Source organism: Gossypium hirsutum, chromosome D06 (genome assembly GCF_007990345.1).
Source record: "Gossypium hirsutum isolate 1008001.06 chromosome D06, Gossypium_hirsutum_v2.1, whole genome shotgun sequence".
NCBI classification, from domain to species: domain Eukaryota; kingdom Viridiplantae; phylum Streptophyta; class Magnoliopsida; order Malvales; family Malvaceae; genus Gossypium; species Gossypium hirsutum.
Window position 1 is genome coordinate 2,206,424 of NC_053442.1, and position 17,834 is coordinate 2,224,257.

Sequence of the window (17,834 nt, forward strand, 5' to 3'; positions counted from 1 at the left end):
ACATTTAGTCGATCCTTAATTTTGTTTCAAAAAAAATCAGCATTTGCATCGGTTGTACATATCTAACTTGTTATCAGGTTGTTTTCACTTTAAATTTTGCTTTATTTTTTTGTTTTTTAATAAACGTAAGGTTTACATTCTCCCACACTCACTTGCATTTTTGCATAACATGAGCTCTATACCGGGCTTCGTCCCTGTTAAGAGAAAGTAAACGCTACGCCTTCGTGAGTTAACTCGTTCCTCCGCACAGGCTAGTGAATACTTTCGGTTACATATGACTTATGCTTTCGTGAGTTAACTTGTCCCTCCGCATAGGCATAAGTAAATGTAATCCCTCGAATTGATCTCGTAAGCCTATGATGGGCCATGACCGAGGCTCTGTACTAATCTAGTAGATGACAGTGCAGACGATTCGAGTACCCACCTAGAACCAAAACCGCATATAGTGAACCATACGAGCTATCCAATTAGAGCCATGCCGAACCTCTGTCCGCTTATAGTCATTAAAATAAGTACACGGGGAAAATGCCTTTTGCCTTTCATTACACTGTTTATGCAAAATAATTGGATTGGGTAGTTTAATTGTTTTTCAGATTATATTTGTTGTGTTTACTAACCAAGTTGTCTGTATTTCTATTTTCATCATGCATCATAGACATCTTGTTAGGAAGGTGTTGATTAAAAGTTGGTTGCCAAAAAAATGGGTTCTGATGGAAGATCAATTACACAATAACCGAGAAGAATGCCGTGGTTCGGGACTGGTCTCTAAAAATTCAGAGAGAAAGGGGATAGTCTAGTGGAAGGGTGTGTCGTTAATTGCCCGAACATATAACTGTAAATGTTCACCAAAATAACTTGAGGATTTGGTTCGAATTGGAATCAGTGGGATTCAGACACTAGAACATTTTCACTCAGAGGTATGGAGATATAGCTCACCTGATCACCATCCGTGTAGACGAACAGTTGATTCAAGCCATGGTTCGGTTCTGGGACCCAGCTTATCAGTGTTTCACCTTTAATCAAGAAGACATGACTCCAACCATAGAAGAGTATGCTGCTCTACTCCGCATCGACAATGTACAATTCGGCAAAATATATGTGAAGGAGCCTAAGCCGATGACCTTCAAGAAAAAGTTAGTGAGACTGACAGACATGACTGATGCATGGGCCGAAAAACAGATAAAGAAGAAGAATGAAACCATTTGCATTCCATGGTCCTCCCTACGAGATTTGGCTCTGAACCATCCCAACATGCTGAAAGGGTAAATCTATTCGCTTTGGCCATTTACGGTTTGGTCATTTTCCCAAAAGTTCTCGGACATCTCGAAGTTGCAGTAGTTGATTTCTTCGAAAGGTTAAACAAGGAATCAACCCTGTCCCGACCATCCTAGCCGAGACCTTCAGGTCCCTGAGTAGTTGTCGAAGAAAAGGGAGGGACGATTTATCGGATGCGCGCAGTTGCTCAATGTTTGGATTTTGAGTCACTTCTGGAAGGTAGAGCGCACTCCGTTCCATATGTTTTCTAAAACATTCTCCCCGCTAGAAGCTTACCTCAATAAAGAATGGCCGAAGGAAGTCACGAGCAACATTGGGTATCAGTTTTTCAGAATCTTCGCGCCGAGAATATAACATGGAGAACACCCTGGATCCGTCCTTCAGTTCTGCTATACAAATGTAGAAGCCAAGATTGGGTACCTTTACTCGGGTTATGGGGAGGAGTTGGATATGCTCCGCTATTAGTCCAAAGGCAATTTTCTTCGCGACAATTCCTCCCCGCAACTGGAGGATTAGCACAGTTCGAGTTCGCTTTCGCGGGTGAAGGATATATGAAGAGAGTCCGAGACACTGCAAAGTATTGGAAGGAAATTCATTTCATGGAATTAGCTTGTATGTTGATACCCTTACCCAAGATTACGACATATGGAGGAAGCAACGGGTAAATAGTCAGCAAATCTCATCAACAAACTACACCATCCAAAATCCTTTCTCAGAGGAAACGCCGTCTGAGCTAGAAATGGCAAGACAAGAATTCGAACGAGAAAAGGCCAAGATGTCTCGGACCTTAGTGCCCTTCAAGAAGAAAACTATCAACTGAAGATTGAAGTTCAGGTTGAAAGGTTCAGGACTGAAAAAGTACAAAGAGAATCCTAGATTGTGAGAAACGACTTAAGGGACCTTCATTTGGAAAACAAGAAATTAAGAAACACTATAAAGAATAGCGGGTTGGGCAAGTCGACAGCAGAATGGAAGGAAGAAATTAGCAATATCAATGGAGGAATGGAGTTTTGGAAGGGAAAAGTAAAGAAAGAGGAGGAAAAGGCTGCGCGCGCTGTGATAGAGTTAAGAAGGAAGAACGCCGAGTATGAAATAGTGACTGCAAAATTTGCGAATAGTCAGTCTGAATATCAAGAATTAAAAAGGAAAGCACGAGATCTAGAAAATATGCTGCAATCTCGTCAACAACAATTAGATAACCTCCTGAAGGCTCTAGAGGAAAAGAATGATCAGTACGATAGGGACATTCAGGCGTATGAAGGAACTCTCAAAGAAAAAGAAATGCAACTCGACTTCTTGATCAATGAAATTCGCAAAGCGGCTATGCAAGTTGTTCAATTATCAGATGAAGCCGAAGTTATCAGTTGCCAATTCCCTCCGAGCCAAAGATCGAGCATATCAGAGTTTTTAGAGCAAGTGAAGAAACAAGGCAATGTGGCTAGGAAATTTGTGTAACTGTTGAAAAAATGAGAACTTTGTGTAATAGACTATGTTGATAAATGAAATGCCTAAATATGGGGCTATCTTGAAATCAACACCAAATTCTTGCATGTTTACTCATAACTAACATTTATGCATCATTTATTCTTTGGACATTCATCCATTCATATACTCATTCATTCATTCATCACGAGTACATATCACCATAATCATCCACTGAAACTAAAGAACCATATAATCCGCAGTTGCAAGATTTCAAATCTGGAACCATGTAATTCCTATAAAACGCGCCGACAAGCTAGAGTAATGGAGGATGAATTCAATGAGAGAATTGAAAGGATGGAAAGGGCTCAAAAGGAATTACAAGAGCAACTGGCCAAATCGCAGCAAGAGACGAGAAACCTAATGGTGAGATCTCGAGAGGAATCACTCGAGCAAAGAGATCAGATGGCTAAAATGATGGAGATGATGACAACTTTGGTCAAAGGAAAAGGACCCATGCAGAACTCCGATGTTATGGAACCTCGGTCAAGAATTCACCATGATCAGGATCCACTTTATCCCCAGGATTTACTCCACCTCATGTCCACGCAATGCAACGAGGATACCCCCAAAGGGAACCTACAGGCCTAGAACAACATCCTGCTCCGCCACTAATTTGGGGTAAGGAATGTTAGCGTCGAACCTTGGGGCTAGTCCTGCTAATCCACTAGTTCCAGATCTAGATGACCCAGCTGAGGCAGCCAAGTTGAAATTGGATAACCATGACGCAAAATATAGGAGTCTAGAGGAAAGACTCAAAGCAATAGAAGGCACTGAAGTCTTCTCCGCACTAGGTTCCAAGGAACTCAGTTTGGTACCTGATCTAATTTTGCCTTCGAAGTTCAAAGTGCTGATTTTGAGAAATATGATGGGACAAGGTGCCCAAAAGCACATTTCATTATGTTCTGTCGAAAAATGACCGGTTATGTGAACGAGGATAAGCTACTCATACATTGCTTTCAAGATAGTCTAACAGGGTCAGCTCTTCGGTGGTACAATCAACTTAGTAGAGAAAAGATTCGATCCTGGAAGGACTTGGCGTCAGCATTTTGCGAACAGTACAAGCATGTATCGGATATAGTGCCAGACCGTATGACCTTGCAAATGATGGAGAAAAAGCCATCAGAGACCTTTAGACAGTATGCGCAGAGATGGAGAGACGTCTCAGCTCAAGTGGAACCCCCACTAACAAAAACGGAGATAACCGTTCTCTTTATCAATACTTTAAAGGCACCGTTTTATGACAAATTAGTGGGAAGTGCCACGAAAGATTTCGCGGATATTGTAATATCCGGTGAACTCATAGAGAACGTCGTCAAGAGCGGTAGAATGGAAGGATCAGAAGGCTCAAGAAAGTAGCACCCTTAAGGAAGAAAGAGCCAGAAGCCCTCATGGTGGGAACTGGGAGTCGTTACATTCCCAATTCGTATCCTGATCAACCCCGACCTCGAGATTATCCACCCTCGAATTTTCGTTATCCCCCTCAAACCCCTTACTACCAAGCACCACATCCGTCCTGCCCCGTATACGCCACGAACAACCAAAGACCCGTCACCACTTTCCCACAAAACACGGTACCCGCTCAAAGCCAACCCAGAAACGAACCAAGACCATCAAGGCATAATCCCGAGAGACCACAATTTACCCCCATCCCTGTGTCGTATGGGGAATTGTACCCAAAACTTTTAGAAAAACAGCTAATTTCTCCCCATTACATGGCACCCCTTAAACCTCCATACCCAAAGTGGTACGATCCAAACGCTAGTTGTGCATACCACGCAGGGAACCAAGGGCACTCTACTGAGAACTGTCTCGCTTTCAAAAGGAGAGTTCAAGGACTCATTGACGCGGGTATCCTACGATTCGATAGTGCTAGTAACGCCACGGGGAACCCGTTCCCTAACCATACCGAAGGGAATGTGAGCACAGTGGGGAAAGAGGATGAATGGAAGGTCAGAAGATGTGTGGCAGAAATAAGGATGCCTCTGCAGAAAATCTGGGAGGTATTAGTTAAGAAATGATTACTCTGTCATTCTGATAGAGTTTTTAGAGAAGAAGGTCAAAGTTTTTGCAATTTTCATGGGATTGTTGGGCACAACATTCAGTCGTGCGAGGACTTTAAAAGGTTACTTCAAGATCGGATGAATAATAAGGAGATCAATGTCCTTAACAAGAGTGAAGATGCCAACGAAAGAGAAGTATGCGTCTCTGATAGCCAATCATCAGGGCCCCCTTATAGTGCTGATCGACCGTTGGTAATTTATTACGACGCGATGAGAGAGCCATTGAAACCACAGATGGTAATTAAAGTACCATCTCCTTTTCCGTATAAGGACAACAAAACAGTACCGTGGAGATATGATGTTAATATCGTTACACCGGAAGTTGAAAAGTCCAAAGCCATAATTGAAGATGTTGGGGAGGTAGGTCATTTTACTCGAAGTGGACGATGCTATTCTAAAGAAGTTGAACCGGTAAAGAAAAGTAGCGACTCGAAGCAAAAAGGGAAAGCAGTGATGCACGAGGTCGAAGTCGAGCAAGAAATTCCACCCGTACAAGAAACTAAAAAGCCTGTGAATGAGGAAGAAGCTCAAGAATTCTTGAAATTTATTAAGCACAGCGAATATAGTGTGGTGGAACAACTGAGCAAGCAGCCAGCACGAATCTCAGTTCTATCTCTACTGTTAAATTCAGAGCCACACCGGAATGCTTTATTGAAGGTGTTAAATCAAGCTTACGTGGCCAACAACATATCTGTCGAAAAGCTTGATAGGTGGGTAAACAATCTGAATGCGGACAACTTCATCTCTTTTAGTGATAATGAGATACCGCTAAATGGTAGAGGTTCGGTGAAAGCGCTGCATATCACGACCCGCTGCAATGGCTACATAATACCGAATGTACTCATCGATAATGGGTCAGCGTTAAATGTTATGCCATTGGCTACGCTTTCCAGAATACCGATGGATTTGTCCTACTTAAAACCCTGTCATTTCATGGTAAGGGCATTCGATGGGACGAAGCGCGAAGTCATGGGAAAGATCGAAATCCCTTTGGAAGTGGGCCCCTACATCTATGAGGTCGAATTTCAAGTCATGGACATTACACCCTCTTATAATTGCCTTTTGGGAAGACCTTGGATTCATTCTGCTGGAGCAGTCCCATCATCCCTCCATCAAAAAGTGAAATTCATCATGGATGGCTGTTTGGTCACAGTCGAGGGCGAAGAAGACATTATCGCATCTATCTCTGTTGATGCGCCATACCTGGAAGTAAGCAAGGACGCAGTGGAATGTTCATTTCGATCCCTTGAATTCATCAATGCCACTTTTGTCGCTGAGGGAAATAGAATTCCGATGCCAAAACTGTCGAGAAATACCAGAATGGGTGTCAAGTTGACCGTAGGAAGGGGAGCTCGTGCGAGAAGAGGTTTAGGGAGACATATGCAAGGAATAGTGAGGGCTTTAAAGCCAGTGCACCACAAGGCCCGATACGGTTTGGGGTTCCAGCCTGACATGCGCCAAAGAAGAAGACAGTGGAAGAAGGATCAAGAAAGAAGAATTGCAAGAACTTTGGGCCGAGAACCAGAATGGGAACCAATAGAGTACCCTCCTTTGTCAAAAACATTTACATCTGCGAGAATGATGTACCCTGGACAATAGGATCCACGAAACATGCTGGGATTAATTGAAAAGGATTTTCAGAATGTTAGTATAAATGTCATTGACAAAGAAGCTGGTGCAAGTAAAGATGTCTCGAGGATACGCCCTTGCCCTCCTGGTTTCATGTTGAACAAATGGATTGCTGAGGAGCTTCTTGTAGTTTATAAGCCTTCAGAGTAATGCTAAACATCAACCTTCTATTGTGTCCTTAGATATAATAGAGTTCTTTTGTAAGAGTTTGCATTCGCTCTTTATCATTTAAATGAATATCAATGAAGATGCATTTTGTCACGATTTTTCGCATTATCACTAATTTCATAATCATTTTCTCATTTCATAGCCTATCCTTACATTTGCCTCATTGCCATGACATAACATTTTGTTTGTTGTTTCCAATACTTGGATGTCCCCCGATAGCTTCCTTTTCCATTCAACTTTCAGGTGCTCAGATATTGACGACATGAATAAGCCCGTTACGAATCTTGAAATTGATTTTGAGAAGGCTGTTTGCTTCAGAGAATCTGAAGCCGAAGAAAATGCTGAAAATTATGTCTCGTCTCCTGAATTGTTAAGAATGGTGGAACAAGAGGATAAACAGGTTCTGCCTCATGAAGAATCTGTAGAAACAATAAATTTGGGCACTGAAGAGAGGAAACAAGAAGTGAAGATTGGGACTTCTATTTCAGAAAGTACCAGGCGTAGTTTGATCACTTTACTCCGCGAATACAAAGATGTTTTCGCGTGGTCATACCAGGACATGCCAGGGCTAGATGAAGATTTAGTGGTCCATAAGCTCCCATTAAAGCCAGAATGCAAGCCCATCCAGCAAAAATTAAGACGGATGAAACCCGAAATGCTGTTGAAAATAAAAGAGGAAGTCAAGAAGCAATTTGACGCTGGCTTCTTACAAGCCTCCAAATATCCAGAATGGGTGGCTAACATAGTCCCGGTACCAAAGAAAGATGGAAAAGTACGAATGTGCGTGGATTACCGTGACCTGAATCGAGCAAGCCCAAAAGATAATTTTCCCTTGCCACATATTGACACGTTGGTGGACAACACAGCAAAACATTCATTGTTTTCTTTCATGGATGGATTCTCGGGGTATAATCAGATCAAGATGGCTTCTGAGGATATGGAGAAAACTACCTTCATAACAATGTGGGGAACGTTCTGCTACAAGGTGATGCCATTCGGGTTAAAGAATGCTGGGGCAACATATCAGAGGGCTATGGTGACGTTATTCCATGACATGATGCATAAAGAAATAAAGGTCTACGTCGACGATATGATTGCTAAATCTCGAGGAGAAGAAGAGCATGTAATGAACCTCAAGAAATTGTTCGAAAGGCTGAGAAAGTTTCAGCTAAAGCTTAATCCAGCCAAATGTACATTCGGGGCTACCTCGGGAAAGTTGCTAGGCTTCATTGTCAGTGAAAGAGGTATTGATCCAGATAAAATAAAAGCCATCCAAGAATTACCACCTCCGCGCACGCAAAAGGAAGTTAGAGGATTTTTAGGGAGATTAAATTACATCGCCCGATTTATCGCTCAACTTACCAACCAATACGACCCAATCTTTCGGCTTCTTCAAAAACATAACCCGGGAGAATGGAACGAGGAATGCCAAGTGACCTTTGATAAGATAAAACAATATTTGTCCAGTCCTCCAGTGCTAGTACCGCTAACTCCGGGAAGACCATTAATTTTGTATCTGACAGTGTTCGAAAGTTCAATGTGTTGCGTACTGGGACAACATGACGAGTCAGGAAAGAAAGAAAATGCGATCTACTACCTCAGCAAAAAGTTCACTGAATATGAGGCAAAATATTCGTCCGTTGAGAAATATTGTTGCGCTCTGGTTTGGGTAGCTCGGAGACTCAGACAATATATGTTGTATCACACGACATGGATAATTTCAAAGCTGGACCCAATAAAATACATGATGGAATCGCCGGCACTATCAGGAAGAATGGCACGATGACAGCTCCTCCTTTCGGAATATGACATTGCCTATGTAAGTCAGAAGTCAATAAAAGGGAGCGCAATAGCTGACTTCTTAGCAACTCGAACGACAGAGGAATATGAGCCTTTAAGATTCGATTTCCCAGACGAAGACTTAATGTGCATCACAGAAATAGAATCCGAGTCATCAAAAGAGAAGTCATGGAAGATGTGCTTTGATGGTGCGTCAAATGCTTTAGGGCATGGAATTGGAGCAATCCTGGTATCACCAGACGGGAATCATTATCCGTTCACTGCAAGACTGAACTTCTTCTGTACCAATAATATCGCAGAATATGAGGCCTGTATCATGGGGCTTCGTGCAGCTATCGAACGAAACATCGAGATCTTGGAGGTGTACGGGGACTCAGCCCTAGTGATTTACCAAATCCGTGGAGAATGGGAAGTGAGGGACTCAAAATTGATTAAGTACAACGATTTAGTGGCTGGATTGACCAAGGAATTCAAAGAAATAACTTTTCATTACTTCCCACGAGAAGAGAACCAACTGGCTGATGCCCTAGCCACTTTGGCTTCAATGTTCAAAGCAAGTAGAGAAGCAGAAATAATGCCCCTCAAAATGAGCATATACGAGGTCCCTGCACACTGTTGTAGCATTGAGAAAGAAGTAGACGGACGGCCTTGGTTCCATGATATCTTAGAATATATCAAGAATCAAAGGTATCCCGAACAAGCGAATGAGAACGATAAAAGAACAATTAGAAGAATGGCAGCGGGATTTGTTCTTGATGGGGATATCCTGTATAAAAGAGGAAAGGATCAGATGCTTTTGAGATGTGTGGATGATGTTGAAACCAGAAAAATACTTGAAGAGGTCCATGAGGGAATTTGCGAAACGCATGCCAATGGTTTCAATATGGCCAGAAAGATCATGAGACTCGGTTATTATTGGCTGACAATGGAAAGTGACTGCATCAATGTTGCCAGAAAATGCCACAAATGTCAAATCTACGGCGATAAAATTCATGTAGCCCCTTCACCCCTTCATGTCATGACTTCTCCGTGGCCTTTTTCTATGTGGGGCATGGATGTCATAGGGCCAATTTCTCCAAAAGCTTCAAATGGACATCGATTCATTTTTGTGGTTATCGATTACTTCACAAAATGGATTGAAGCCGCTTCGTTTGCCAATGTGACGAAGACTGCAGTGTGCAAGTTTTTGAAAAAGGAAATCATTTGCCGATATGGTTTGCCTGAAAGAATCATCTCAGATAATGCCACGAATCTGAACAATAAGATGATGAAAGAAGTGTGCGAGCAGTTCCAAATAAAGCATCATAATTCCTCGCCCTATCGCCCAAAGATGAACGGGGCTGTTGAAGCAGCTAACAAGAACATTAAGAGGATCATTGGGAAAATGACTGAGACATATAAAGATTGGCACGAGAAACTTCCATTTGCTTTGTTTGCATATCGCACATCTGTGCGAACATCTACGGGAGCAACTCCTTTCTCTCTAGTCTATGGAATGGAAGCTGTGCTACCTATCGAGGTTGAGATCCCCTCTCTGCGAGTATTGATGGAATCAAAGTTAGAAGAAGCAGAATGAGTTCGAGCTCGATATGATCAGTTGAACCTCATTGAAGAAAAACGTCTAAGGGCAATTTGTCATGGGCAAATGTACCAAAAGAGAATGATCGCAGCCCATGACAAGAAGGTACGACCAAGAGAGTTCCATGAAGGAGAACTCGTTCTGAGAAAGATTCTCCCAATACAAAAAGACCTGCGAGGAAAATGGGCACCAAATTGGGAAGGACCATACGTTGTAAAAAAGGCATTCTCAGGAGGAGCTTTAATCCTTACCGAGATGGATGGGAAGGAGTTACCGAATCCGGTGAATTCGGATGCGGTGAAGAAATATTATGCTTAAGATGAAAACCCGAAAAGGGCATCTTAAAAAAAAAAAGGGGCAAAAACCCGAAAAGGGCATCTTGATTAGTACCAAAAGATTAGGATGGAAACCCGAGAGGGCGTCCTAATGAAACAAACCTGGCGGTCGAACAATAGGTCAAGTAGTGAGGCTACAGTATTTGAAGCACTTCTGAAAGCTTGAAATTTTCTACGCAAGAAGCCATGCTCGAAAAGATTATTGATTGAGGAACGTGGAAGAGTTCATGTGTTGAATATCTAGAGCATTTATATCCGCTGAATACGACCTTTTCTTTCTTTTTGACATTTTTACTCTCATTGGTTAACTTTCTTTGTTTGCCACACTTGAAATAAAGGAATATGAGATATCCTTTGTGTCCCTACCTGACCATTTTCATGCATCTCATTATGTGTTTATTTAATGATAAATAGTGAAATGACATACTCTAAACAAAAGAAATGTCAAGCATTACCCGGATAAGAATTTGATAAGTGCAAGATCTTCAAAGCAAGAACAAAGTTTAACCAAGGGCAAAAAGGGTGATATCTGAGAAACGTCGATTACTCGTAAAGCTCGAAGACAGGTATGAGGCCTGAAGAGAAGGTCGAGAATCAAAGCAATGAACGCAGATCCTCAACAATCATGGCGAAAATGACATACGACCAATATGCTTAAGGAGCACTGCATAATCATGTAGGCATAAAGGCATTTAAGACAAACATGTGCATATCATGATGATATCATGCATGGCATATACAGGTAATCCAGTAAAGCAAGAAATCTTGAATGAGAGTCGCACTGAATCAAAGGAAAAGATACCCGAGTTCTACCAAAGAACTGGTTTTGGTATTTTGATGTTTAATATTCATGCTTTCCAAGGAAAATCAACTCATATTGCGAGAAATGAGTTGAGCCTCAAGACACGTTGAGGTATTTTTAAATTTTTTTAAAAAAATCAACTCATATTGCGAGAAGTGAGTTGAGCCTCGGGGCACGCCGAGGTATTTTTAGTTTATGTTTTAAATTGACTCATATTGCGAGAGGTGAGTTAAGCCTTTTAATTTTTGTTTTTCAAAAATCAACTCATATTGCGAGAAATGAGTTGAGCCTCGGGGCACGCCGAGGTATTTTTAGTTTATGTTTTAAATTGACTCATATTGCGAGAGGTGAGTTAAGCCTTTTAATTTTTGTTTTTCAAAAATCAACTCATATTGCAATAGGTGAGTTGAGCCTCGGCTCACATGCTGAGGTATTTTCAATTTATGTTTTTTTCAATCTATGCTTTTCAAAAATCAACTTATATTGCGAGAGGTGAGTTGAGCCTCAAGGCACGTTGAGGTAATTTTTAATTCATGCTTCTCAAAATTCAACTCATATTGCGAGAAATGAGTTGAGTCTCAAGACACGTTGAGGTAATTTCAATTTTTGTTTTCAAAATTCAACTCATATTGCGAGAAATGAGTTGAGCCTCAAGACACATTGAGGTATTTTCAATTTTTGCTTTTCAAAATTCAACTCATATTGCGAGAAATGAGTTGAGCCTCAAGACACGTTGAGGTAATTTCAATTTCTGTTTTCAAAATTCAACTCATATTGCGAGAAATGAGTTGAGCCTCAAGACACGTTGAGGTATTTTCAATTTCTGCTTCTCAAAATTCAATTCATATTGCGAGAAATGAGTTGAGCTTCAAGACACGCTGAGGTAATTTCAATTTCTGTTGTTAAAAAAAAAAGCAACTCATATTGCGAGAAATGAGTTGAGCCTCAGGACATGCTGAGGTAATTTCAATTTCTGTTTTCAAAATTCAACTCATATTGCGAGAAATAAGTTGAGCCTCAAGACACGTTGAGGTATTTTCAATTTCTGCTTTTCAAAATTCAACTCATATTGCGAGAAATGAGTTGAGCCTCAAGACACGTTGAGGTATTTTCAATTTCTGTTTTTCAAAAATCAACTCATATTGCGAGAGGTGAGTTGAGACTTTTAATTTCTATTTTTCAAAAACCAACTCATATTGCGAGAGGTGAGTTGAGCCTTTTTCTGTTTTTCAAAAATCAACTCATATTGCGAGAGGTGAGTTGAGCCTTTTAATTTCTGATTTTCAAAAATCAACTCATATTGCGAGAGGTGAGTTGAGCCTTTTAATTTCTGTTTTTCAAAAATCAACTCATATTGCGAGAGGTGAGTTGAGCCTTTTAATTTCTGTTTTTCAAAAATCAACTCATATTGCGAGAGGTGAGTTGAGCCTTTTAATTTCTATTTTTCAAAAACCAACTCATATTGCGAGAGGTGAGTTGAGCCTTTTTCTATTTTTCAAAAATCAACTCATATTGTGAGAGGTAAGTTGAGCCTTTAGCAAATTCTGTTTTCAAAAATCAACTCATATTGCGAGAAGTGAGTTGAGCCTTGGCTCACGTGCTGAGCTATTTTCAATTTCTATTTTTAATGTCTAGTTTTAAAGAGTCAATTCATATTGCGAGAAATGAGTTGAGCTCAGGATCACATGCCGAGTAAAGAATAAAGATTGGACAATTGAACAAAATTTAGTGCTTTTAAGTCTTTGCACTATCCTTGTTTCACAATGATGAGCAAAGAAGGGTAGTTGTAAGCACTAAATTTTTGTCCGACTAGAGTTTGTGTTTAATTTTCAAAATTTCAAAAAAAAAAAAATTTGACCCCTAAATTTTTCCTAAATTTCATTTTGACCCTTAAACTTTCTTTAAATTTCACTTAGACCCCTAAACTTTCATTAAATTTCATTTTAATCCTAAATTTTCTAAAAATTACATTTAGCCCCAGAAGTTTTGCTGCATTTGTGATTTGGTCCTTCAGACAGGTTACGTGATTTGGGGCACCCACTTCCCAGATTTTCAGGCCACAAACATGGGTGGCTGCTCCTTCTTCACCCACTACCTGCAAACAATGAGAAAGAGGACAAAATTTGGAGCTTTTAAAAAGAAAAAAAGAGAAGAGGAAGAAAAAAGGGGAGAAAAAAAACAAGCAGAATTTTTAGAGAAAAATAAAAAAAGAAGCTCTCAATCCGGCCGATTGCCTCCACCGCCACCACGTCCGTCGCGCCACCACCATTGTCATCTCACCATCGAGTCCTAAACGCAAACAAAACAAAAACAAAGAAAAAAGCAAGCAAAAGAGAAAAGGAGAAAGTGCAAAGAAGAAAAAGAAAAAGGAAAAGGGGAGAGAGCATACCTCCGTGCACGCCACTGTCGGCCGTCGCACCAGGCGGAGGGACATCACCGGCGAGACAAAGGAGGTGCTGCTGATCAAGGAGAAAGAAAGGAAGAAAAAGAAGAAGGAAAGAAGAAAAGGGGAATAAGAAAGAAAGAAAAAAGAAAAAAAAACTAAAAAAAATAGCAGGCCATTTTGGTGGACCAGATTCAGCCCACCAAGAAGCAGCCCAAACCAGTCCTTTGGCAGCCAATAGCAACAGCCCAACAGCAAAAAAAATAATAAAAGGGGAGGCCCAAAATTTAAGCCCATAACTTTGGGCTTTTGGGTAATTTTTTTCTTTTTTTCTTTTTAATCTATTTTATTTTATTTTATTTATTTAAATGGTGTTTTATTTAATTTAAATTAGTATGCTTTAAAACAGTTTTCATAAATATTATTATGTCATTTAATTGCATATTTTTTTTAAAAAATAATAATATTTTAATGCATAAGGCAACGAACCGATTTAGCATCGAGTCATCGAATTCATCGCTATGTTGGATGGATATCGATAGCTCGTGTTAAATTCGGGACACCCTTTTAAAAATAAAAATATTCAAAAATCCTCGTATTTTAATAAAAATTCTCGTGTTTTATTAGAATCTCGATTAAATATTAAATTGAATTGAGTTAACATTAATTCGATGGTTTCATCGCCATATCGGGATGAATATCATCGATTCGTGTTAAATACGGTATTGTTTAAAGAAAAATCGTGTTTCAAAAATTTTCATGTCTTCAAAATTTCTCGTGTTTCGTATTTTATCAAAAAATTTATGTTTTCAAAAATAAATTTTCTGTTTTAAAAATTTTCGTGTTTCAAAAAGAAGATTCGTGTTTTCAAAAATAAAAATAAAAAAATCTCGTGTTTTAAATTCTTCGTGTTTTTTTTTTAAAAATTTGTGTTTCTAAAATTCTTGTATTTTAAAATTTTCGTGTTTTCAAAAAGAAAAAGTTGTTGCGCTTTAAAATTCTCGTGTTCAATCGGATCACGACTAATATTAAATTGAACTCGTATTTTTGAAAATGAAGACAACGCGCGTTTTACGAGATACCAATTTTGGACGTCGCGAGGGTGCTAATACCTTCCTCGCGCGTAACCGACTCCCGAACCCTAATTTTCTCTGGATTTTTACGTGGACCTAAAATTGCCTCTTTTTTAGAAAAGTTTAAAAATAAATTTTTCTTCTGAAAAGAGAATTTTGTAGGTGTCCGATCACACCTATGAAAAAAGATCGGTGGCGACTCCCTTTTCAAATAGATCGAGATTCTGTTTTCAAATTTTCAATATTTATTTCGATTAGCGCCCGTGCCCAATTTTTAGGTCGCTACAGATAGTGTTTATTGTATTATTCCACCTATTGGAATATCCAAAAACCAATCATAAGATGATTATAATACATACTTTTACCTTATTTTATTAATAAAGACATTTCTATTATTATGTTTAATCTATATTTTTATATAGTTATAAATAAATTAAATAATAACAACGTCCTAAAATAATGTGACTATTCTTAAATTGTCCTTAATCAAATATTATTATGGATCAGGACAACAATAATACATTGATATGCCGAGTCAAACGCATAAAGAAATTAAATATTTATTTTACTTTAAAATAATATAAATTTAATTATTATTTAAATTAAGATAATTTTAACATGTAATCAATATGATTGTATCTTTAATTATTTTTAATACAAATATGATGCTAATAATTTATCATTATTATTTATCATAAATTTTACTTTTTATTTATAATATTTTATTTTGGTATAATATTAATTTTACTAAAATTTAATTTTTACTATAATTATGCACATATTTTATTTTAATCTTCTTGATGATCAATTTTTTAGTCACAAACATATATTTTAAAAATAACTGGCGGAATATTTTAAAATTTTGAACCAACAAAAATTTCAACTTATTTAAAAATAATATGATGACTAATTTCTAATTTTTGTTGCCTTTTGAATTGTTTTACGCTAATTATTATAATTAAAAATATAATATTTAAAAATTAATTAAATATTAAATACGTAAAATTACGCGTAATAAATATCACAGTATAAACTAATATATAAAAATAACCAACAACAAGAGCATATTCATAAATCATATATCTAAGGACCCAATTTATTCATTTAGGATATTTTACATATTTAACATTAAGGGTCCTCCCACAACATCATTTGTTAAATCTTTATAAGGGTATAAAGGCAAAATAAATACATACAAGTAATTATGGGGAAAAAAACATCTAAGGGCACTTGGATTTGCCCTTAGAGTTCTTCATGTCCCTATAACAAGGGCACTCATCTTTATGCCCAAATGTCCCAGATGGAACACAATGACATTTCTCACAACAAATCCCACAATATTTCAAACACCTGTCTTGAACCCCTGCCTTTGAGCACCTCACCGCACACTTTGAGTCACAAAAATCTGCAATACCATATAGTCCATGAACCAACAAAGCTACACATATATAAATCAACACGAACCCCCATGGGTGTTCGCTGTTCACCCTATAGCTCAAGTTGCAGGTTTGAGTCGTGGTGCGTATGTGACGGTGATGGTATGTTAATTATACTAATATATATATATATATATATAAATCAACCTAAAGCTTAACTTTGTTTTTAACTTACCCGAACCGGCAATCGAGACCTCGAAGAAACAAGAGCTGAGAGCAAGAGAAACAAGCAAGAAAAGCATCAATACCATCTTCATTTTTCTTGATCTTTGTTTATAAATAAGCACAAAGAGATATAAAGAAAAAATGGTAATATATATTGGCAATGGAAAAGAGCTTGGGGCAGGAGCTTGTTTATATAGCCATGGTGGAGAGAGATAGTGGTAGGTAAAAAAAGAGAGTAATGGAAATCGTTTATGAAAAGTACTTAGTAAACAACAAGAAATTAGTGAATTACAGACTGTTTCGTAGGTTTTTTGGTTTGGTGGGGTTGCTTTATGGCTTTAGCTACATTACCTCTTCGGTTACATGACTATAATGTTCAAAGGAACATCATGTACCAAGTTTATTGCATGTATTAATGGCTTTAAGTTATTGCCAACTCAATTTGTCTCATGAATTTTGCATTCATTCGTTTTAAATGTGAGTTTTTTTTTAAACTAAAATATGAGAAGAGTGGGTTTGATTTGTATATAAATATATATAATTATAGATTCTGGTTATATATGTTCATTTTGACCAAATGTTTAAAACTACTTATAGCCCTTCTTCAACCCGTAAATAGGAGGATAATGCGCTTCAGCACACTTAAACCTACGTCCTCTTGCATTGGCAATAATGTCCACACCAATCATACTAAGATTCAATCAGCCGAGTGGTATATTTTTCTTATATTATTAAAATATCTTTTTTATATACAACATAAGTTAGATTATTATAAGAATATTTTTATTTTTTCATAATTTTATATAAAATCAATTACGAGTAAATTTTAACATTTGGGACAATAAATTTTAAATATCTAACTAATGCATCATTTAATTTTTATATTAATTTTTAATAAATATATTTGTTATTTTAAAATTATACATATCAACCCATTCAGATTTGTTGGGACTTATTTCGATTTGGTGACATTCATTTATAATTGGCCATTTACGTGACACGAGTAAAAGAGTTTTCCAGATTGATTATTACGTGAAGCTTAAATTTGCCTTCAGATCAGCATTTTTTACTTGAAGCTTCATGTTCTTTCCTCTCCTTATATTTCCCCAAAAAAACAAACTTTCCTTTAAATTTAATAAAATTAAAACTTCCCATAGGAAAATTGGTGAAAAAAGAATAAATCTTTGCGACTCGTTAAAGTAATAATACATATAGATATGGGAAATTAAGCTAGCAACTTGCTTACTTATCTATCTTCATTTATTTTTCTATTTATTTTTAGATCAGTAATTAATCTTTCGCGTTCTGTCGGTCCATTAAGTGGGTAATGGGCCATAAGTTTTAAAGCAGTTTCATATCCAGGATGATGATCGAATTCTCGACCACCAATTAAGGTAGGAAAAGATTTTGCCATCTGAAATATTATGGAAAGATAAAAATAAAATAAAATTAAAAGAAAAGTTACTTATACTATTTATATGGTATATATAATATTGGCTATCCATGAATGCTGCAATGGCATGGAAAGGGAAATGGTTGGACGAGTCATGTGCTCTCTTGGGATCCATTAGGAAATGTTGGGACCAATTTCTTTAATTATAAGACTTTTTACATTTTCTGCAAAATTCCAAAACAAATAATTTA

At 37.9% G+C, this 17,834-nt stretch overlaps 1 protein-coding gene across 1 annotated transcript; it reads right to left on the reverse strand.

Annotated features, from left to right (window-relative positions):
* Positions 1–15,656: 15,656 nt before the first annotated feature.
* LOC107930564 (peamaclein) lies at positions 15,657–16,583 on the reverse strand. Its single transcript, XM_016862229.2, has 2 exons — positions 16,201–16,583; positions 15,657–15,994 (listed from the first exon to the last, which is right to left on the reverse strand). Exons 1-2 carry the CDS (start codon positions 16,280–16,282, stop codon positions 15,810–15,812), a joined length of 267 nt encoding a protein of 88 aa, XP_016717718.2. The 5' UTR covers positions 16,283–16,583; the 3' UTR covers positions 15,657–15,809.
* Between the last annotated feature and the right edge of the window lie 1,251 nt (positions 16,584–17,834).

Coding starts and splice junctions, on each gene's coding strand:
- LOC107930564 (XM_016862229.2), bottom strand. CDS start 16,282: ATGAAGATGGTATTGATGCTTTTCTTGCTTGTTTCTCTTGCTCTCAGC. Junction 15,995..16,200: donor GGTCTCGATTGCCGGTTCGG/GTAAGTTAAAAA, acceptor ATGGTATTGCAG/ATTTTTGTGACTCAAAGTGT.